Source organism: Siniperca chuatsi, linkage group LG5 (assembly GCF_020085105.1).
Source record: "Siniperca chuatsi isolate FFG_IHB_CAS linkage group LG5, ASM2008510v1, whole genome shotgun sequence".
In the NCBI taxonomy this organism is placed as follows: domain Eukaryota; kingdom Metazoa; phylum Chordata; class Actinopteri; order Centrarchiformes; family Sinipercidae; genus Siniperca; species Siniperca chuatsi.
This window is the reverse complement of record NC_058046.1, coordinates 23,008,069-23,029,921: the sequence shown is the minus strand read 5'-3', so window position 1 is coordinate 23,029,921 and position 21,853 is coordinate 23,008,069. Positions and strand designations below refer to the sequence as shown.

At 39.4% G+C, this 21,853-nt stretch overlaps 2 protein-coding genes across 4 annotated transcripts; both read right to left on the bottom strand.

The window, feature by feature from the left end:
- Positions 1-227: 227 nt before the first annotated feature.
- Positions 228-13,271, bottom strand: nim1ka (NIM1 serine/threonine protein kinase a). Of its 2 annotated transcripts, none has more exons than XM_044196111.1 (7): positions 13,123-13,271; positions 6,135-6,685; positions 5,256-5,624; positions 4,953-5,065; positions 3,369-3,490; positions 3,073-3,219; positions 228-1,878 (listed from the first exon to the last, which is right to left on the bottom strand). In XM_044196111.1, the coding sequence occupies exons 3-7, from the start codon at positions 5,564-5,566 to the stop codon at positions 1,129-1,131; spliced, it is 1,443 nt and encodes a 480-aa protein (XP_044052046.1). In that variant the 5' UTR covers positions 5,567-5,624; positions 6,135-6,685; positions 13,123-13,271; the 3' UTR covers positions 228-1,128. The 2 variants fall into 2 exon arrangements, with proteins under 2 accessions (XP_044052046.1, XP_044052047.1); XM_044196112.1 differs by lacking the exon at positions 13,123-13,271 and adding an exon at positions 10,737-10,970.
- A 1,326-nt stretch (positions 13,272-14,597) lies between these two features.
- Positions 14,598-20,779, bottom strand: znf131 (zinc finger protein 131). Of its 2 annotated transcripts, none has more exons than XM_044196106.1 (9): positions 20,623-20,779; positions 19,178-19,325; positions 18,984-19,085; positions 18,183-18,324; positions 17,864-17,972; positions 17,461-17,652; positions 16,940-17,315; positions 16,662-16,792; positions 14,598-15,687 (listed from the first exon to the last, which is right to left on the bottom strand). In XM_044196106.1, exons 2-9 carry the CDS (start codon positions 19,305-19,307, stop codon positions 15,160-15,162), a joined length of 1,710 nt encoding a protein of 569 aa, XP_044052041.1. In that variant the 5' UTR covers positions 19,308-19,325; positions 20,623-20,779; the 3' UTR covers positions 14,598-15,159. The 2 variants fall into 2 exon arrangements, with proteins under 2 accessions (XP_044052041.1, XP_044052042.1); XM_044196107.1 differs by lacking the exon at positions 20,623-20,779 and adding an exon at positions 20,389-20,518.
- Positions 20,780-21,853: the final 1,074 nt, after the last annotated feature.

The window sequence follows — 21,853 nt, the reverse complement described above, 5'->3', positions numbered from 1 at the left end:
TTATGTAGCTTGCTCCACACTCACATACTAGAGTCTGTGTTATATTATGTTACGATATTTTGCTGTAAAACACAACAAAAAAGCTAAATACTGTGCAATGAATAATTGCTTGCAAAATACCAGTGAATGCACATTTAGAGTGTATTTAGTGTTAAAATTATAAAACATGCACACAAACACAAAAGCATCATACGCTTTTAAAATTATTCCATAAAAAAAGACTGATGCATTTATATGTTTAATTTATTTTAATCAACACATGAGCATGAACATGACATCAGATAATCAAAAATACTCATACCGAGTCAAAACTGAAAAGTGATTTTGCCACATGAACAACTAATAACTTTGGTGGTTGGTATTTGTAGCCTAATGACATTTATTGGCTTTTTCAGGCCAATAAAATAGAGTGAGGTCATTCAGGTCAATCAGTCTAACATCTCATAGAGATACATCACATAAGAAGGTAAAATGGGAAATGTCTATTCATATAATCACAAACATTAAGGAGTATAATGAAACCAGTCTGTCTGATTTCATAACATGATAGAAAACTAAGGCATTGAAGAAAAGTGCAATTATACATTAGAGACACCACATTTCATGTATTGACTGCATGTTTCACCCCATTATCACTTCCGCATAATGTTGTGGATTTCTAACTCTTTTCCTTAAGATTTATGCTACATTGATTTCTCTCATAGGGTTTATTGGTGTTCCGGCACAACTGAGCATAGAATGCGTGTGGGCTTTAAATATCCGACCTGCATGACCCAAATAAAAAGTTACGTATGCCATATAATCGTCATCATGTTTACTTAAATAAATTATATTTCATAACATTTCCAAATCTCATGAGGATTACAGGTCCCCTGTCCCTGTCAAAAAAGGAGACAACAATGATTCACCGGCAGCAACATTCTCACAGAGACTAATTTTACTTACTAGAAGAAAGATACTAAAATAAGAAATCCCAGATATCAGGAGCTGAGTGGGGTTATATACCACAATTTCAATTTAAACTGCTGGACTGAAAAGCACTTTTATTTTTTATTTCTAATGAAATCCATGCAATCTCATCCCAGACTATAAAGTTGATTAATTTCCAGAGCGAAGCAGAGCATTTTGTCACAGAATCACACAGAGTTTAGATGTGTGCCTTAAACTACGGTACACTTTTAGTCGTTCCTTTTTAGTAGGTCTGACTACCTGTGTGACTGCAGGCATGCTCTCAACAGCCCGTCTCTTGTGAGCACGGTGTAGCAGGATCCTATAGACTCCTGTGATGGAGCTCCTGCAGTCTTTCCCCTGATTGTTGAGGATGTGTTCTGAGGTGATTCCTAGTGTCTCCAGTGCTGCCTTTACCTCCATCTCTTCCTCCCCGAGTTCAGGTGAAGTACTCTCTGCTAGGTGGGATGGGTCTAGTTTAAAGGGCTCCATGGCACGCGGGAAGTCCACAGGAAGCAGCCACTCACAGCCCATCATCTGCTCCACTGTGCAGCGGTCAGATGGTATGGGTTGGAGGATTCCCCTGATCAGCCTCTGGCATGCCTCTGGCACCCACGAGGGCAGTATGTAGGCTCCCTCCAGGATGCATCGCTTCAGTTTGGCCACAGTGTCGGCCCTGAACGGCATGGTGCCTGTCACCATAAAGAACAGCATCACCCCCAGGGCCCAGATGTCTACAAAGATGCCAACATAATGCTCATCCCGAAAGAGCTCAGGCGCGGCGTAGGGCGGAGAGCCGCAGAATGTGTTCAGTGTCTCACTACGGCGGCTCAGCGTGCTAAAGCCAAAGTCCCCGACCTTGACAAAAGAGCTGCTGGTGTAGAAGACATTTTCTGCCTTCAGGTCACGGTGAATGATGTTGTTTTCATGCTGTGGGAGAACAAGGAGAAACTGCATTATGTAAGAGCCACCTACGTTCACGTTAATTCGCTGCTTAAAGATGATCCAAACCATGATTTTAATAATACAGGACCATAACTAACTATGGCATGTAAATACTTGATCCATCAAGGTTTAACAATAATACACATGGGACTTTGTCATTAATAATTTGATTTCTGTCAGAAAACATTTACAAACTAATTTTGTTAAATGTGGGAGTTCTTAGGTTTGAATCCAAGTGATTCATTCTGGTGGTGAGGATAAATGTCACATTGGCAGCAGAAGCTTAAAGTGCCCATCCATCAAAAAATGTGTTTTGCTTATTGTTACTTCATTTGGATGTTTAACTTTCACTGTGCAGAATGACGTATGTACAGAGTTTGACATTAGAAGGCTGTTTTCACATTCATCTGCTTAAGACATGTATGTACCAGCAGGATTTTGTGACATCACAACTAGTTTGGAGCCAAGCATGATCCAATACGCAACTTACACAAGTGTGATGTGGAAACTTGAACCCTCCAGTGCACATACTCTGAGAATGGACTTTTCAGTGAAGTAGCAGATATCTGGTGTCCAGCAGTTAAAGTTTTTAAATGAACAATATCTACATTTTCATTAATTCTGGATTTTTCAATGAGGGAGAAGGAGGAGATGTCATTTTAAGCATTCCTGGTAATCTTTTTTTTTTTTTTTTTTTGAAAAAACATAAAACATCAGACACAAATCATTATTACAAACAGAGTATTTTTAAGTATCTTTAAGGATAAGAGACACAACCGTGTGACTGCCACGTCAACAGACTGAATCCCGACTAGACAGCTTTCGATGTAAGGCGTGATAATGCTGGTCAAAAGTTCTGTATGTGATGCATCAAAACAGTGTGTAAATAGTCTGAGCTAACAGAAATTGTCACATGAGATTAATTAGGTTGGAAGATCAGATGAAATTTTAATGACCCCCATGGTTAAACCAGGTCATTGTAGCAGCAGAGAATAGGCAATAGTATATATGAAAGTATATTTCATTACTAACATATAGCAGACAATACAGGTTGTCATCTTAATGGTCAATATCACAGTTATTTGACTATTAATATTGTAATTAAATCTTATATAGGTTACATTCAGACTGAGATTTTGTTTTCTATTATTTTACTTAATTAAACTTACATGTACTGACCATGTGTTTAACAGCAGAGAGGATCTGAGCGAAGACGATCTTGCTTTCAGTGTCAGAAAGTTTCCCCTCTGTAGTAATCTTGGTGTAGAGCTCCCCTCCCCCTGCGTACTCCATCACCAGGTGTAACCGTGACAACGTCTCCACCACCTAAAGAAGAAAAGGAAGGATAGAAGGGTGACCAGAGTGTCAGAGTGCATTACCCAAGAAGTATACCAGATGTCGGATCATTGAGAAAGGCCCTTGAGATGAGATAAAGTTCTTATATTAATCAATATGAAAGTGTGTATGAGTCAAACCTCATAGAGGCGTATGATGTTGGGATGGTGTAGTTTCTCCATGCTAGAGATCTCTCTGGACAGCAGCCTCTGGGTCTTCTGATCCAGCTTGGTTTTGTCTAGGATTTTTATTGCCACTTTGTCTGGTGATGCCAAGGAAGAAGATTAAGGTTGATGATGACAAATGACACATTTCTACAGAAAAGTCAGTTGTGCAGATCATTTAAAAGCATGCAGAGAAATACTTTAAAGTGGCATTTCATTTAAACAGAAACTTGATAGGGAGATGAAAATTAAAAAAATCTATGTTGATGTTTATAAATTGAAGTGTTCCCATTGTGTCTATCATGATTAAAATAACTCTTTTTGATAACTGAAGCATTAGATGTGTTAACATAAATCTTATGTAGACAGAGGATAGGAAATGTTCCACCTAGCAAACACAGAATTGCTCCTGAAGTGGCCAAGCCTGATGCTCTGCTCTAGATAATTTGATGGAGGATTAGCTGGGCTCAGAAACCAATTTTCTTGATTATGTTCTCCCAGGGGGTCAATTCTCACTTTTAGCCGTATTTTAAAAAGGAAATTTGCTTTTGTAATTTGCTCTTTTTCTGTCATACTGCAGTGAGTTCAGGTCTGAGCAGATATGGAGGGTCAAGTCAAGGTGAAGATTAAATATGACAGGGACACAGAATGCTGAGTTAGCTACATTGTCTTGGAATCAAATTTAACTTACCACCTTTGAAAATGTGTTGAGGGGAAAATATAGTGCACCTTTCAAAACGTACACAATTTTAATGACAATAAAGATCAACACATTTTAGATATATCAAATTCAAACAACTGATATCTTTACTGTATTCTGTTAAATGATTCATAAAGAGAAGTCAAATAGACCTCAGGTAACTGAATACAGAAAAGTTCTTAAGTGGCAAAATGGTGTTGAGATATCTAATTGTGCGTCAGTATGCATTATTTAGGCTGGTATTAGGCTCCCTTTCAGCTGTGACATAGCTTTCAATAGGAGCATTCAAAATGCATCGCAGCTCATATTGTTTTTGGAGGACTAAATGATACCACTTACATGCACACGCGCACGCACACACATAGCATGGCACAGACAGGCATACAGTAAAGCACAAAATATAGAGCGCACACACACACACACAGAGCTACACGCTCATTCTCCTGCCTCCCTTTAGCCTTTGATGAGGCATGCAGCAATTTTAGCCGTCGCTAAGGAAACTGGAGATCTCTAATCAATCCATCTGTTCAAGGGCAGCAGACAGTCAGTCTCTTTGTGGCTGAATCAGCCCCCTGGCAAGGCACACATCGCCTTGTTAGTGAATTGGTACACAAGGACATATTTGTTAGCGTTGCAGCCCACTGATGGAAACAGTTCATCAGCCAAAATATCACTTAAATCTAATAAAAAGCCAGTGCAGAGAACAGCTTACCTAAGATTTGAATCTTTAAAGATGGATGTGTTTAGACTTTTAGTGACCTTCTATCTATAAAATATCATTATACTCAGTATGATTGATGTTTTCCTTTGCTTGAGTGTAGGTGTTTTTTGCATTTCACTGATGTCTTGTAGTTTCTTACCTTTGGTGAGGGCATGAATTCCTAGCTTGACATGGGAGAAATTTCCACAGCCGATCTCTCCTCGAATTTTGTAGAAGCCGATTCTTCTGCCCACTGTTAGCTCACGGACCACCCTGCGACCAGATTACATAACAGAAGATGTAACACTAAATATTCTTTATGATATACTACAGTGGAGCCACCATAGTAAGAATTTCACCTCCTGGTAAGCTGAAAAAAGAAAAAAAAATACAACAAATCGTGATTCTAAAATAACTTATGACCACAAAGAATCTATAAAATGCTTCATCTCTTGACCCCTACCTGTCATCCTGGCACATATCAAGGTTCAGCCTTTCCAGTGGAGTAAGGCGGCGGATGGTGGCTCCCTCATCATCTGTGTTGATGTCTGAGCTGTCCTGGCGGCTCCAGCGGGCGTACCTTTGACCACCAGTGACCACAGTTGTGCCTCCAATTGAACCTCCGACAGAGTCTCCATTAGACTCCCCATTCTCTGCCCCAGAAACTGAGATGCTCCCAGCGGTGCCTACTGCCCCCGACCCCCTAGAGCCTGCTGTCCCTGCCCCAGCTTCAGCCCCTTCTGGGCTGCTCTCGGAGGGGCAGACAGCAGTCATCCTGCAAGGGACGCCCAGGGTGGCGTTGGCTTAGCTCATGGCTGGGAGTGGTGGAGGACTGGATGCACAATAAGAAAAAAAATATTTTTGTGGTTCAGATCTTCCCACATTTTTGAGACATTTTTATTTCTTGACAGCATTCTGCACAAAGTATGCTTTGTTCAGATGCACAATGACTGATGCTACTACATTATGCCAGTGCCTTGTAAAATCTAAATAAAAATGGTTTAGTAATATATTTGGTGCTACTTCTATTTAACTGCATGACAAGGTATTAAACATTTATTCTATGCCCACTACAATATATGCTCTATTTTCATTGTCTAATCATATCAGATTAACAATACACAGATGTGCAACACATGATTTTCGTTGTGAGACTGTTATAAGATAAAGAATTAGCCCTCATTTTTATAATGTGTATACAGCAACCCCACACACATGCAGAGCACACAAAAGCTAAATAGCTAGCAGCAACACATTCATTATCCATCCATGTATGTACTGTACTATCATTAATGCAGAAAATTAATCATTGTTATACTATCAAAAAAAAACCTTTACTTACCTTCAGATATGTAAGCCATTTAGAAGTCTTATTCTTTCAGTGTCCTTGCCCAAATCTCATAGCTATTTAGACAACTGACTCAATAAACACGTTATGAATAAGTGTTTTCCTGTATTTCAACAAAATAAAACAGAACCTCCAGTCCATGGACCCAAGCACATGCTGCATACAAAATTTTCCAGATCTGCTGCAGCTGCAAACTGTCCTCGCCACAATGAAATATCAGGGTCAGTTTGTCATCTGAAGCTTGGCACAGTTGTAGTCTTGTTGTATTTCAAGAATTCCTGGTGGTTGAAGCCTTAGTTTTCCTTATTTGTAGCTTTTGAAGAAAAGGTGATGAGGCTGGAGATCAGATCGTTCATGTGTCATCGGACTCATGGTCACTGTTGTCTCTTGCTGAAGAGGTCTGTGGAGCTTTAATGGGCTCTTTTGAGTCTCCAGGGTATAAATAGGTGACAGGTTGAGGAGGAGGAAAGAGGAGATGGACAGGGGGGTTGGAGGAAAGAGGTTGAACAGATGATAGTGTCAGGGTACAGCCATAGTGAGTTAACCTGGAATGAAGCACAAGAGAGATACAAAAATAAATGTCATTTATGTTCATTTTGGTGCACATGGTAGCCCTCACTTTGCTTTATGTTGTCTAATTCTTGTGTTTTAATCTGTTTGTTTTTACCTACATGTTTTTCCAACCTCTGTGTGAAAGAGTTTGTGTGCCCATGTCAACACAAGTGTGCCTGTGCAGTATCTGCTTGAGTGTCCTTTAATGCGTATTGTAATCCTTACTTAATTTAGTGCTTGAGTCATGTTCCAAGGGTGATGCAGGCTGAGGTTGCCATGAGAGACAAAATAAACAAATCAGAGATCCTCGTCACTTTCTACCAACAAGAAAATACTTACAACCTGATTAACCTATTTCATTTCTAATGGAGAGTATGAGTGATGTCTTGTCACTCCCTTGTGTGTGTGTGGTACAGTATGTGTGGATGTAAGTTTGTAATTTGATGATAATTGCATGCTGTTCAGAAAACAAAGCTCTAACAATGTCCCATGAGTGGGAAAAGAAAAGGTGAATCTAAGGTTAAGGTCAGCCCTGATTATCTAGAAATATATATTTCTATAATAACTATTCAAATCAGCAAATAAAATAACCAAATTATGGTGTTTAATTACTCAAAATACATTTTATTGACACAATATTAGGCAAAAGAAGAAATGTGGCAAATATTTTTTTGTGCCCAAAATTTTAAGTTGTTTTTTGTTGTAAAATTGCATTGTAAATTGACCTATATCAAGCCCAACGGAGCCCAACGGAGCCCAACTTTAATTTGATGGTTTTGTCTCTGACGCTGATTTTTATTAGTGTAAACTCTGGGATCTGAACACAACTGGATTGGCCTGAACTACCTGAACTTGTTTTAGGTGATCTGATCTCATCATCTTCTAGTAGTAGTGTTTAACAGAATAATAGTGTGCACACTTAATACTTCCAACCAGCTTAAGTCAATTGTTCAACATTGAACATGACACCTGATTTGAATTATCTTGGAAAATACCACAGTAAATGGAATATATACAAACATACTTAACCCGTACTACAATCAACAACAGAGTTTGAACACATGTGGCAATTAAGCTGTCTAATGTTGCATTAAAGGCTAACACTGGCAGTATTTTATTTACATGTTTTTAATCAACAAAACCCAAGAAAAGCTCAAAACCAATGAATGAATTGATCCTACCAACAAGATCCAAAAACTATTAAAAACAAATAAATGAGCCACACCATTGCACTGGATGTTCATGTTCTTCCATTACGACGAACATGGTCACTGTAGTTAATTTTAACATCAATAGTTCTGGGGCCGTATACTCACTAGCACACCAAATATGTATTGATCTGCACCTGAAAATAGTCCCCACCTGATTCACTAATTACTCCTGTCTACTCAGTAAGTTTTGATAAACAGTACAGTGCCCAGCTGTATTATATAAAATGAAACTATATATTTTTCCCATATCAAGTACGGTGTGCCTCAAGGTTCAATTCTGGGACCAATACTGTACTCCTTATAAATGCTTCCTTTGGGTGATGTAATCCGCAGACATAGTATTTCTTTTCATTGTTATGCAGATGACACACAGTTGTACATCCCTGTCAAGCCCACTGACCTTAGTATGCTGACTTCTTTGCAGGACTGCCTGTCTGACATAAAAACTTGGATGTCGATAAATTTTCTTCAGCTCAACTTTGACACAACTGCAGACTGTACAAAACTCAGCTGCTAGGCTGTTAACCAGAACCAAGAAGTACAACCACATAACACCTGTTTTAGCCTATTTACATTGGCTCCCTGTTGGTTTTAGGATTGATTTTAAGATCTTGTTGATTACTTTTAAGTTTCTTCATGGCCTGGCTCCAGGCTATATTTTAGACCTTGTAATCCCTTATGAACCTTCACGTAGTTTGAGCTCTTCTGGCAAGGGTCTCCTGTCTATATATTTCGTCATTCACTGTGATATTTTATTTCTCTTTATTTCTCTTGTTGTGAAGCACTTTGTACTTTGTACTTTGATAAGTGCTCTATAAATAAAGTTTTATTATTATTATTATTATTATTATCATCATTATTATTATTATTGTGACCCATTTTTAAAGATTTACATCTCCAGTAGGAACAAATGGGATTGGTACTGAGTGTGACTGACATGATAGGGAAGTTGGAGTAAGTCAGAAACAGAATAACAAATGGTTGATTTTGGTCTTTTCATGGCATTTGTTGACAATAATTGCCAACATGATTATAATTGAGTAATCAAACTATTTACTCTAACAGGGTATCCAGGGGAGAACAGATCCTAAATGAGTTAGGGTGTTCAGAAAAAGATATTGTGTCATAATGTGGTGTGTGTGTGTAAGGCAGGAGCAGAAACTAGTAGTTTGGATGGTGTTATCTCATCCGTCTCTATTTTAAGATTAATTAATCTATGTTAAAGCCTCACTGGGAAATCAAAGCAATTCTCTTTTGTGAGGCCTACAGTCTCACAGCCTTCAAACACCTTCCTGCCATCGCTCCATGAATATCTAAGCATTGATCTCAGGCAGCCTAAAAGGACTTGCTAAGAAAGGAGAGGCCTCCACTTTACAGCACAAAGCGACAAGCCCTGAATACCAGCCTTTTATGTATGTAAATAAAAGGACTAAAGGACAACCATGCATGAGATAAACACATCAGTAATGAGAGGAGAGCAATAAGAGTTTTGGGACAAAATCACCATCAGGAAATTGTATTTTTTAATTATAGATAATTATTTACATAGTATTATTAGTAATAGTATTACATACTGGATAATGATTGGTTAATATGTCATAGAATATAGCCAGTGCAATGTCAAATAGCTTATCAGACACCTGTTTGCGGTTTCACATCCCGCAATTATTGTCTCTTTTTCATCCAAAATATCACATTTCTAATCATCATAAATATATTCCTAAAATTGGTTTAACAGAGAGTGAGACACCTGCCATATTGAGTATAGCAATCTTAAATAATTGTTTTAAGTGAAGAGCATCCCCACAGAGGGTCTTTAGATGAGTAATAGTTACCCACATTGCTTTGTGCTTTGCTTCCACTGGATAACAGATCTACCTGGTTGCCTGGAGATGGACCCTGACCGAGCGAGTTTTTGTTTGTCTTTTTTTCATGCTGAGGATTAGGCATTAACTGGCACTGAGTGTCAAGAAAGAGAGCACACAGTGTCGTGTTTACAGTTATACAGTGCTGAGCCTCAAAGTACCCACGTTAATTATGTGCACGAACAGACTGATGGATTTATACGCACACCAACACACACACAAATACAGAGCACACCAGAGCTCCAGTGGAAGAATAAGAAACCTTACAAATATACAGTACCTTGCTCATACCTGTCTGATTGTGAATTAAAGCTGAAATCGACTGGTAAAAGTAATTTTAATCATACTGTATGTTGAGAAATATTAAAAGTAACTGGTTACAGCTTCATAAAATTGCTTGATTTGCTTTTTTCTCTGAAATAATTTTAAAAACATTTTTGGCTCCTTGTTAGACCAAGTAAGCAATATTAATCGGCAAGTCTGTATTGGAGGGATGTTTGTAGTAGAATTTTGAAGTTTGAGATTGCGGATACAAGCGGCCGAAATGAGTTTCCTCCGTAGGGTGGCTGGGCTCACCCATAGAGATAGGGTAAGGAGCTCAGACATCCGAAGGGAGTGTGGAGTGGAGCCGCTGCTTCTTCGCATCAAAAGGAGCTGGTTGAGGTGGTTCGGGCATCTGAGGAGCTGGAAAACGTTGCTGGGGAGAGGAACTTCTGGACTACGTTGCTTAGCCTGCTGCCACTGCGACCCAGCCCAATATAAGCAGCAGAAAATGGATGGATGGATGAATGTATCCAGTCTGCCCAACTTTGCTGTTTCAAGTACAAATTACCGACAGATGTACCATTCAAAAACTCACTCAATTAATACAGTACACTGCTTACCACATACAGGTTTATAAGTCTGCAAATAGCCAGCACTTCATGTGCGAACACTGTCAGCTTTGCCCAGTACGGGTCCTTACTCACCAGACACTCAATCATTTGTCTGAGGATCCCTAACGCTCTGCTGCTCATCACACTGCTAGCATCAGCGGCCTCTTCACACACTCCAACAAAGAAAAAAAAACACGAGAGCCCATCCACAGCAGCTGTGGATCAAGAATTAGACACTCTTTCCCAAACGCCTGTCTGTGCCTGTAGTTAGACAAGGTAAGAGAACAGAGGAGCTGTTTCTCCCATCATAAGCTATGTAACGTCTATCTGTAAAAGAGTTCCTCCTCTCTATTTTGTCTCTAAAAAAGCTCCTTACTCTGCCTCCCATTCCCTCATTCCGCCTGTGCTTGTATCCTATTCTCTCTTTTTCACTGCCGTTATGCATTCAGGCACAAAGACAACGCACGCGCCAATGCACAGACATTCACACACCCTTTCCTCAGACAGCAGACAGACACATGCACAAGCACACTCATGTAAATACATACATGTGCATGCACACAGACAGAGAGCTCTCTCCACACAAAGCTCCCCTAGTGTGTTAATTGAGATGCACGGCTGACAAGAATAAAGAGCTCAACAGTGAAAGAGCTGCGACAATGAAGACTGTGGGCCCTAGGAACAGAGAGGCAGGCCCCTCTGGAATCTATGGGGCAAATATTTCACATTTCCAAAAAAAACAGACTGACTAAATCCCTTCCCCCTGACACACGTACACACAGAGTCCAAAGCAAAGCTGCACAGGCCTTTATGGATGCACTAAAACTAAAGCACTTGGAAATAATTCAGACACAATGCCTGGCTTTGCAAATGAGTAGGACACAATGCTACTCTTTTCACCACTGATTTTATATATATTTTGCTTTACTTTTATCTTTTTATGTAGCATGACTTTGTCTTATTTGTCAATGCTAGCCTATTACTACTGTAGTTGTGCAGTACACACTGTTATTCCCTTAGCCTGACGATACAAAACATGTAGCTACTACTGCATAGCTCCCAGTACATCTCGGAGAGAGAGCCAGGGTCTCTGAGGCCTTAACAAAGTTACCATGTTACCATTGTGTGCATGGAGCTCAATAACATAATGTAGAAGACACTGTAAATCCAGCATCTGGGGGTTCAACTCAAAATCTTTTCTGGTCCATTTATTTATTTCTTCCTGCTTTATAGAGCCATCTGAGTTTGCTTGTTATTCACTGTCAGCACTTCAAAGAGGTTTGCATCAAAGCAAGAACACATGAAGCACAATGTTTCATGTGCTCTGACTGATTGACCATCAAAAGAATAAAAATCAAGAACAAATTTCATTCAGGCGGACGTAAACAGACCCCCAAAGGGGCTATTTTTGCTTCAAAAATATGGAAATATGTTCAACTTCTAATCCAGGTCTACACTGAGAAGAATGATTAAGGCAGGTTTGGACAAGATTACTTTTGTAATGCAATACATTAAAGATTACCTGCTTAATTTTGCAATTAGGAACTTTTATCACATAGCTATCACAATATGGAGCATTCTGATGGCTCAGTTCGATAAGACATGTAATGTAGGGTAAATGGGATATCCAAATCTGGCTGCTGAGTCATTCAAATCTCAATCAGTCAGTGTGTATAACCACAATAAACAGTCCTAGTTTCAGGCAGTTTCCTTTCCTTTCCTTAGAGCCACAGACACGTTTTTGTATTGCTTTTCTCTGACAAACACATTTGTGAACTGTGGCTGTGTAAATCTTTGTGTTAATCGAACTACTGTACTCCCAAAAGAGTATGATAGTAATCAAACTATCAGTCCAGCTATCCGTGATGGGACACATGATGGATAACCCATCAGAGTGCAACAGGTGCTACAGTTCAACTCTTCCATTCTTTGCCTGATTTCATGTACAGTGTGTGCTCAAAAACAGTAAAGGAGGTTCATCGATGAGACAGATCCCCAAAGTTGAGATCTTAAATTGCGCGTGTGCGTGCGTCACGTGCGTGCCTAACTGCCAAGTGATGCACTGAATTTAACGACTACAATCATTGCAAAATAGGACGGAAATATTACAAAAAATAGATAATGAAAGATAAATACGAGCTCTATATACCTTCATTAATAATTTTTCAAGGTACTGCTGAGTACCCGGTATAGGCTATGTCTTGTGACTGTGATGTGTTAGAATTTTAATTCTTTTTTTTTTGTTGCGAAAAACTTGCTAGCCTTCCAAACACAAACATGCTTTCAAGTAAATAAATCTTACAGTGCATCGATTAAGTGTTCAATGACAGTCAACAGTTCATATCCCCTCGCGGCAGGCCATTCCCTATGAGCCAGCGCATTTCTCATCATACTCCTATCAGCACTGAAAGACCAGAGTTACATTTGTGAATCAGTCTTACTTGAGTGAATATCTTCATGGGCCAAAAGCTTTACCGACCTTGCTGTAAAATCATCTTCTCCGGTGCCTGGTGACATTGAGCGCACTGGTTCTGCAGCAGCTGCTCCCCAGTTCAGTCTGTTGTGAAGGAAATCCGCTTGACTGGCGGGTGAAACGACCAATCGGCGGCGGACTGAGGAGTCCACCGTGCTCCTCTTATCCAATGAGAAGCAAGAATTACGGCTTTACTTCAGTTAAAGAGCTGTGCAGAGTATGAGGCGGCGGGACTCACCAGGTAACCTAACCTGTGTCTGTCACGCGCCACGGTCACTGGCCACGCTATTAGCACAGCAGAGGTTTAAGGTGGGTCAGAGGACCAGTAGGAGGCCCTAACAGGATTCCAAGAGGTGTCCCATGTCTTAACTATCCTCGCGTGTATGTGAACGTTTTATATAAGAAGGTGGGTTCCCTGCGCCAAAACCGCATCAAATTGACAAAGCACATATATGCTGTACATTGCAGTTAGTCTATAGCCAGTTGACAGGCCTATATGGTAGAGAATTGTAGTTTGACTTATTCAGTGTAATACAGCCTGCTGTCTTTGCCATGGGCGGTGGAATATTTGAGATGTTATAATAAGCTTAGGATGCAATGGTTTAATATTCTGTGAATACAATCGCTTTAATGGCAGTAATAGATTCATCACATATTCATTGGTTGCAGTCAAGTCAAAATGAAACTACCTGGACTCATCCATATTAGACACCCTGTTGTGAACAACCCTGAGAGATTTCTCCCTGGGATCCCTCTTCCATCAGTAGAGCTGATGAAGCCTCTTGGATGAACTAGATAATAAACTACAGTCCAGAGGATTTTTTTTTTTAACTTTACCCAACTGCTTTTAATAACTTACTTTTCCAGCACAAATGCTAAACCAGCATCTTAATTATATTCTTTTGAAAAAAAAAGAGTTCTCTAAAATGTATGGTTTATGAGCATTGGTCTGCATTACACCAACTTACTCAAACTACATTGATTTTTTAGCCACTTGGGGGCAGTGGAATCAAGCTGTAAACACAACATTGACATATAGTCACCTTATAAACTTTATAAGTTATTATATAATTATACATAATTATGAGAAATGATAATTATTGATAATGATAATTATTTATCAGTGCTTTTTTCACTGATGACAGCTGCCTGCTGCATCTGGAAAGATGCTGATGTGACAGGTGAGACCGAATCAAAACAGTTGTGGCTGTAAAACCAAAACAAACCCATCTGTAGAGCTAAAGGGCACTGCAGAGTTAGGTGATAAGTCTGTGGATTCATCACTATTAGCAACTTCTTTCACAATACACATTTATGTCATTTAATCCATTGCTAATATAAAAATATTGACAGCTTTAAGGAAAAACATTTTTTTGAAGGCATAATAAACTCAACAGCATCCCTCAATTTATCTATACCCTCACAAAGCAACAAGTGGATTTTAAGATCAAGATCTCAGTAGATGGATGCAAGACTTGTAGCCCATTCTGGAAACCAGTTTTATTCCATATATGAGTTTTTCCTACAAAAACACCAAAAGTCAATAAGAACTTTGAACAAAACTGTAGCATTAGCACTGAAGAACATCAGCACCATATATCAGTTGTTTAATGAGCTGCAACAAGAAAACTTCATTCATTGTCAAATTGTCTTGGCATGTGACCCAAACTAAAATAACATAACATACATTTGAGGTAAAATAAGAACACAGAAAAAAAAAAACCACATGAAAATTGATGAAGAGTGATGAAGCACTGAAGAATCACAGAGAATATGATATGATGGCAAAGAGCTTTATAATAAATACAGGATCATTAGCAGGAAATTATATAACTGTCCATAACTCCGAGTTCAATGTGTGAGGTTGGTGGGAACCGAGTCATTCAATGTGATGGCAGACAGCAGGACATCTTGAAGTAACATGCTTTATCCCACATGCAGTGTTCTTTATGGAAACTAAGATGTCAGCTACAGGATAATGCAACTGCTCAGGACTGAAAGAATGTCCTGCAGGTCATTTAAGACACAGTCCTTTTCACATTCTCATACAACCACTGCTTGTTCTGCCTCCTCAACGTTCACAATTTCACCCTCCATCTCTACTTCTACCTGAGAGTTCACCACCTGCTGCCCGTCAACTTCAGTCGTGGTCACGTGCACCACCTGGATCTGCACCCCGGCCCGCTTTAATCTCTCCACGTCCTCCTCACACATCTCTGCCACCCCTCCGTCCTCCACCACAACTGTTGCAGTCTCCTCCATCTCCATCACATCCACAGGCTCCACTGTGACGTGTTCCACCTGGATTCCATCGTCCAGCAGGACCGTTTCGGCTCCGTCTATGCCCTGTGTCGTGATGGTGAGGGCGGCGGCAGCCGCAGAGTCAGTGATGACCACTTCTTCAGTTGACTTGTTGTCCTCAATGGAATGGATATGTTTGAGATGGGCCTTTAGTTCTTTTGGGTGGGTGAACCACATGTCACACATGGTGCAGTGGTTGGGCTTGACTCCTGTGTGGCTCACAAGATGGTCTTTGAACTGGTCCCAGCTGTTGAATACACTGCTGCAGACCTGATGGAGGAGTTGGAGAAAATAGTATGTTACGGTCATAGAAGAAAAGAGAGGACCATCAGCATTCTTCCCTTTGAGTAACATAGGAAGTGAACTGATAAAACATACTAGATTCACTAGAAGATAGGGATGTCCCCATGGAAGATCGGAAGATTAATCGCGGGGGCTATAAAACTTCAGAAAAAAGTGACAAATGCCCTCAATTATACACTTGTTTTGTACAACCCAGCAGTCCAAAACAAAAAAATATTAAATTTACTGTAAGACCAAGAAAAGCAACACATTCTCACATTTCAGAAACTGGAACCATCAATTATTTGACATTTTTGCTTGAAAAGTTACTTTAACAATTAATCAATTATGTAAGTAGTTACAGATTAATTTTTCATCTATCGAATAACCGATAGATCAACTAATTCTTTCAGCTCTACTCTGTTCCTTTGTTAACTTGCAACCATTAATGGAGGCTGTGATGCAAACTGTATTTTCTTAATACAGAAATACATTATTCACCAGTCAATCATATCTGGCCTATGTAGTTTACGAATACCCAGTATAATCAGATATTAAATGACTTAGATTAGGTGCAAACACTCGACTGTAGGGCAATTATCAGAAAAAACCTGACATTAAATCAGATGTGAATATATAGTAAAAACAGTTTCTGTTGTTACCACTTTCATACTGACAGTTTATACTTGGCAATAACTATTAATTGTTAAACTACATTTCCCAAAGTAAACCACCACAATCTAAGAAACTGTATGACAATACATCAGTACATACAGTATTATTACATCATTCAATACATCTGTCTGCACACTAAAGGATCCATATATCAGAATGTCTTTCAGCATTAAGTGAATAAATGCATTTACAGAATGTGAAAAAAAACATTTGCAACATCTTTTTCTACTGTTGACATTGCACTGGTCTAGGAGCGCTTGGTGGCCTTGATTCTGGACAAACTGTACCTGGCATTCATAGAGTTTCTTGCGTCCTTTCTTGGCTCCGGCCCCATTCTGACAGGCTGCCATATGGCACTTCAGTGTGCTGTTCCTTGCAAATCGCTCGTGGCAATCTGGACACTCATAAGGTTTTTCACCTACAGACAGACATATAAAGACATATAAAACATAGCACTTATTTCAATGCTACATGGGTCAACGATACATAATTGTGAATGTACTAAGTTGAGTAATTTGCATATTAAGAAACTGAACACAACCAGCTTTTTTTTTCCCATTCTCACCAGTGTGCTTCCGCAAGTGCTCCTTAAAGTGGCCGAAGTGGTCAAAGTGCTTTCTACAGTATTCACAAACATGCACTTTCTTCTGGGGTTTCTGGTTTCGAGACAGCTCTTCTGCATCAAAATGAAACGTGCTGATGTGCTGCTTCAAGGCGCCCTCCCGCGTGTAGGCTTTACCGCAGTGGTGGCACACATGGGGTTTTTCCAGCGAGCCCAGGTGTGTTTTCAAGTGCTGTTTGAGGTGATAGTACAACTTGAAGCTACGATCACACTTGTTGCAGCGGAACATGTTATCCACTTGGGAAATCTGGACCTCTACGACCTCGACATTCTCCAGTACCTTGGAGGCAGTCACCATTTCTTCCTGATACACCACCTCCTGCCAAGCACAAACACAGGCAAAGCAGGGTTAATCCTTTCACATCTACAACTCTTACCCTATATCCATAGTTTACCAATTAATAAACCAAAAGAACACAAAACTCAGCTTAAATTAAGGTTTGTACAAATACAAGTCAATGTACCTCTTCTATTTCTCCCTTCTTAATGACCTGTAGCGTAGGTTCCCCTTGCTGATACTTGCTGGTTATGTCAGCAAGAAGAGCCAAAGCAGAGTCATCGGACGCTGCCTGAGCATTCTTTGCAGCATCGACCACCTCCTCCAGTCCAGTCTCCTCCACCTCAATGGCCCCCTCTCCTATCAACTCAATCTCCACCTGGAGAACATTGAAAACATTCAGTCCTGACAATATGATGCGTGGACAAAGTAAGGGCCACTTGTGTTCACTTCATACATTAGGGGATTTTAGCACCAACAATTGATCTTAGTGGTGGAAAAATAGAGCCAGTCACTGAAATTTCAGCCAATCTTATTGTCCACTGCTTTACAAGGAACTATATCTCTATGACCATCATGAACATACTAACCTGTTCCCCTTCCACTGAAGGTAGGGTTTCTGTAATCACATTAGATGTCTCAGCAATCTTCCTCTTTTTACTTTTGCTCTTTGCTGTCGGCGAGGGATTCTCATTTGTCCTACAAGAGAAGATGAGCTCTTATTGAGGGACAACAATGTTTATAGTAAGGAATCCTGAGACAAATTCCTTTCTATCTGACAAAACAGTGAACCACTACATTCGTCAATTACATCACTTTAATTCTTATAGTTATATTTTGATTTCTAGTGACGCAGTTTAAGCTTCTCGAGCAGTGAAAGGTGACAGGTCAACTGTATGCAAGTCTCACTTATTGAGTGCTTTGATGGCTTCCTGCATCTGGAGGTATTCAGCAGCCTTCCAGACATCATAGGCTTCCTCTTCTCCAGCTACAACTAGTGTTGCTGTGTAAGTGAACTCCATCAGCTGGCGAAAAGCTGTGTTACTCACTCCTGTCAGAGTATGACAGAGCAGCAGTGGTGAGTAAAAGTTGTTCCACATAACATAGTAACAAACACAGGAAAACATATCTGTAGCAGCAAATTCTTAGCTGGAGCTGTTTGGAACATAAAGCACATTTACAATGTTTATAATGCCCCTTTACTTTTATATATTAAAAAGACATTTACATTTTTCAACCTGGGTCATATTTTCATAGTTTTGGCCATTGTCCCTATCAGTTATGATGACATTTTACTCCGTTTCATTGCTGAGAGCTGGGGAATATGATGATTCTTCTAGAAGTAGCAACAGTGGAGGGTAGATTCCAGACAAGCAAGCAACACATGTGTTCAGACAATCAGACATGCTCTAAACAAAACAATTGTTAATCCAAATTTCTCAAAACCATTTACCTGAAAGTAAAAACTTCAGTAAAAGATCAGTTATAATCATTAATGGCTTTGTAAAACTACATGTGCACACAACTAAAGTCATTTAAGTAATTACAAAATTGATCCAGGAACTACCTCTCTAATGGATGTTGACAACTGACAGTTTGGGTAATAAACTTAAAATCCACATTGTTTTTGCTTGCAAATAAGAGGTTTACAGTCCCCTGTCTGCTGTCTGACTACTTAAAAAAAAAAAATTCAATTAAAACACAGAGTACCTTCTATCTCCACCAGTGGCTCCTGGGTAAAATCCTGGAAGAACTTATGGAAAAACTGACTGCATGCTGCCAACACTGCTTTATGGGCTCTGAACTGGTGTCCTGCAAGAGACAATAGGCATGGAAATGAAAAGCACTGCTTAGGAATTTCACTAAGACATCATAAAAATGACCTATAATGTGTGCCTACTCACCATCCACAATTAAGGTAATGTCTGTGAACTGGTCCAGCTGTCGTTGTTCATTAAGTTTGTCCATCATGACTTTGTAGTGTGCTGGGTACTCACTGCCTCTGTCCACCTCCACCTCCACCTCAGCCGCCATTATTGACCTTATCCCTTTCTGTTGGGAACAGAGGCAGATGGACATACAATTCTTAGTATTGTTTTAGAAAAGTATCAAAGCTATTACCAGAACTGCCCACACACACATGCAACCATCACAATGTCACTTTGATTGACCTTGACTCCTGGTTACAATTTTCTCCATTGTTTTGATGCGTTGTTAGACAAAAGCACAACAAAAGATGTGGTTTTGACAATCGTTTACACTAAAAACAACTTAATCAAGACAGAAAAAAGACAACCAACCTTTTTTTTCCCAACACATAAGTTCACATCAGCAGTCATTTAGTGGCGATAAACAAAACTGAAAATAAAATTAACAAAATATTTTGGGCAGTCTGTTTACAACACCATATCCTGACTGTCATTTACACAAGGCTATAGATATTCATCTACATCACATCTACAGTGATATTCTCCCTGATCAGACCCCTTGGATAAAATAGTTTGTGCGACAAATGCTCTGCAAACCATATGACCAAAAAAACATAAAGACAATTGTCTGAAGAGAACCAGATATCATTAAATGTTAAGTGAATACATTTAAAATTTTGATCAATGCATCACTGAATTTGTAGTTTTAGAGCACAGCTGGCAGACCTGCATCTGAACAATGAAGGAATGCTGTAATTAAATTGTATTTGGCTGAAAGAGTTGAAATTGTCTGAGGTTCAAAGCTGAAAGGGCTTTTACAGGGCAACAACATTGCACAGAGCGAGGAAGTCAAGATGAGGGCCCACGAGAACCACATCACTAACGTTACTAAACTTGGTTAAACGTCACGCTTGCCAGAAACTGCGAAACTGTACAAATATGACATATAAATGACACCCTGCTAAATTTTAAGAGCGGATCCTGACGTGCCACAAGAGAAGACGGGCATAAAATTCAACAAATTTCCGACACATGGTTGTTCATTTGGCTAACGTTAACAGCTTTGCTAGTCCAGCTCGATGTTAGCTTAACGTTGACTAGCAAACATACAATCCTGCCTCCCGCAGAAGAACAAAATAACTAATTTAACATATTCGAGAAATGCATGTAACCAAAGCCCAACTTACCAAGACTAGATATACCTATGCAATGGTTTCGATACTGGAAAATAAAGGACATAAACATAGTACGACCCCAGAGTGTTGCAGGTAACAGGCCTCTTAGCACGCTCGCCATTTCGCATTTGACAATCAACATTACGTCATCAAACCGCGCATTAAAATACACTTTTCCTAGACAGATTTCATAATTATAACCGATGTGGGTCAAAATACACATTTAAAAACCATCGGTATACATACCTTCCGTTTGGTTACACTGCTTCAGAAAGTTGTTTTGCGATAATATTTCCCTCGACGCATGTACCGTTGTTCTACTCTCGTTACTCCAAAAAGGGCGGTCGTTCAACCCTTGGGCCTCAGATTCCCAGAAACCCTTGCGAAGTCAAGGACGCCGAGGAGCGTTGCTTAGTGACAGCGGTGAGTGACAAGTGTTTACATGTTCTTCTTATCAACCGCAATGAATCAGGCAAACGAACAATTACTAAAAGTGTATTCAGATTTAATTTACATCGCTTTTTCATTTTTTTCATCATTATTTCTTTAATGGTAAAAAGAATGCCAATGCCTCCTACCTATCAAAATAACAGCAAGAATTTTCATAATGTGCCAGAATGCAGAAAGTTACATTCACTTCAAGTAGTCTAATGTATAATGTTATGTACACATAGTGTCTAGTCTTGTCAGGAAAAAATACTTAAAGTAGCCTATCAAATGTAAGTTCTCATTAGGCAGCAGTATGCTGTAAACCAAGGTCAGCATTGAGACTAAAGCCCATTTCAGTTTCACAACACTGCAGCTTTTGCAAACCATTCACTTATCATCACCATGAAATGTGTGAATATTTTGAAAAAACAAATACACGTCTTAGCATGCATCACCCATCTTTACACAAGGTTGAAGTCTGAAGAGATAACATGAGATAGAACTTTATTCATCCCTAAAGACATTTTTGTGCCAAAGGTACTAAATATATATAGTCAAATAAATAATATATACAGATAATGTATATACTGTATATACACACATGACCAAATAGAATATACAGCCATAGGGAAATAAATTTAAAGTTGAATAACATATACATGTAGAATAAAGGGAGGTGCAAAGTGCAAATGATGATGCAATGAATGAATGAAAATGCAGAGCAGCAGTTGCAATGTTCTAAATTACAAAGGAGTGGGAATAACTGTGCATAATGGTGCTTCTGTTTGACTATGTAACTATGTTACAAATGTTGCAAATCACAAGCGCAGAAATAGTATGAATGGGAAAACATGTATGAACTGTATGAAAGGGTGCATCATACAGGTAGGGGGTGTGATATAATAAGAAATGATAAGAAAAGGACTTAACGATGGCAGATTGAGTGTGAGGCATACAGTGTGGTGCATGACATAGGTTTCTAAGATATTGTGCCACCTGTATCACCTTTTAGTGTTAGTTATTTGGCATAGTTTAGCTTAGATGAATA

Coding starts and splice junctions, on each gene's coding strand:
- nim1ka (XM_044196111.1), bottom strand. CDS start 5,566: ATGACTGCTGTCTGCCCCTCCGAGAGCAGCCCAGAAGGGGCTGAAGCT. Junction 3,491..4,952: donor AATTCATGCCCTCACCAAAG/GTAAGAAACTAC, acceptor TGGCATCACCAG/ACAAAGTGGCAATAAAAATC. Junction 3,220..3,368: donor ACATCATACGCCTCTATGAG/GTTTGACTCATA, acceptor TTTCTTCTTTAG/GTGGTGGAGACGTTGTCACG.
- znf131 (XM_044196106.1), bottom strand. CDS start 19,307: ATGGCGGCTGAGGTGGAGGTGGAGGTGGACAGAGGCAGTGAGTACCCA. Junction 19,086..19,177: donor CATTACCTTAATTGTGGATG/GTGAGTAGGCAC, acceptor TGTCTCTTGCAG/GACACCAGTTCAGAGCCCAT. Junction 16,793..16,939: donor GCACTTGCGGAAGCACACTG/GTGAGAATGGGA, acceptor GTCTGTCTGTAG/GTGAAAAACCTTATGAGTGT.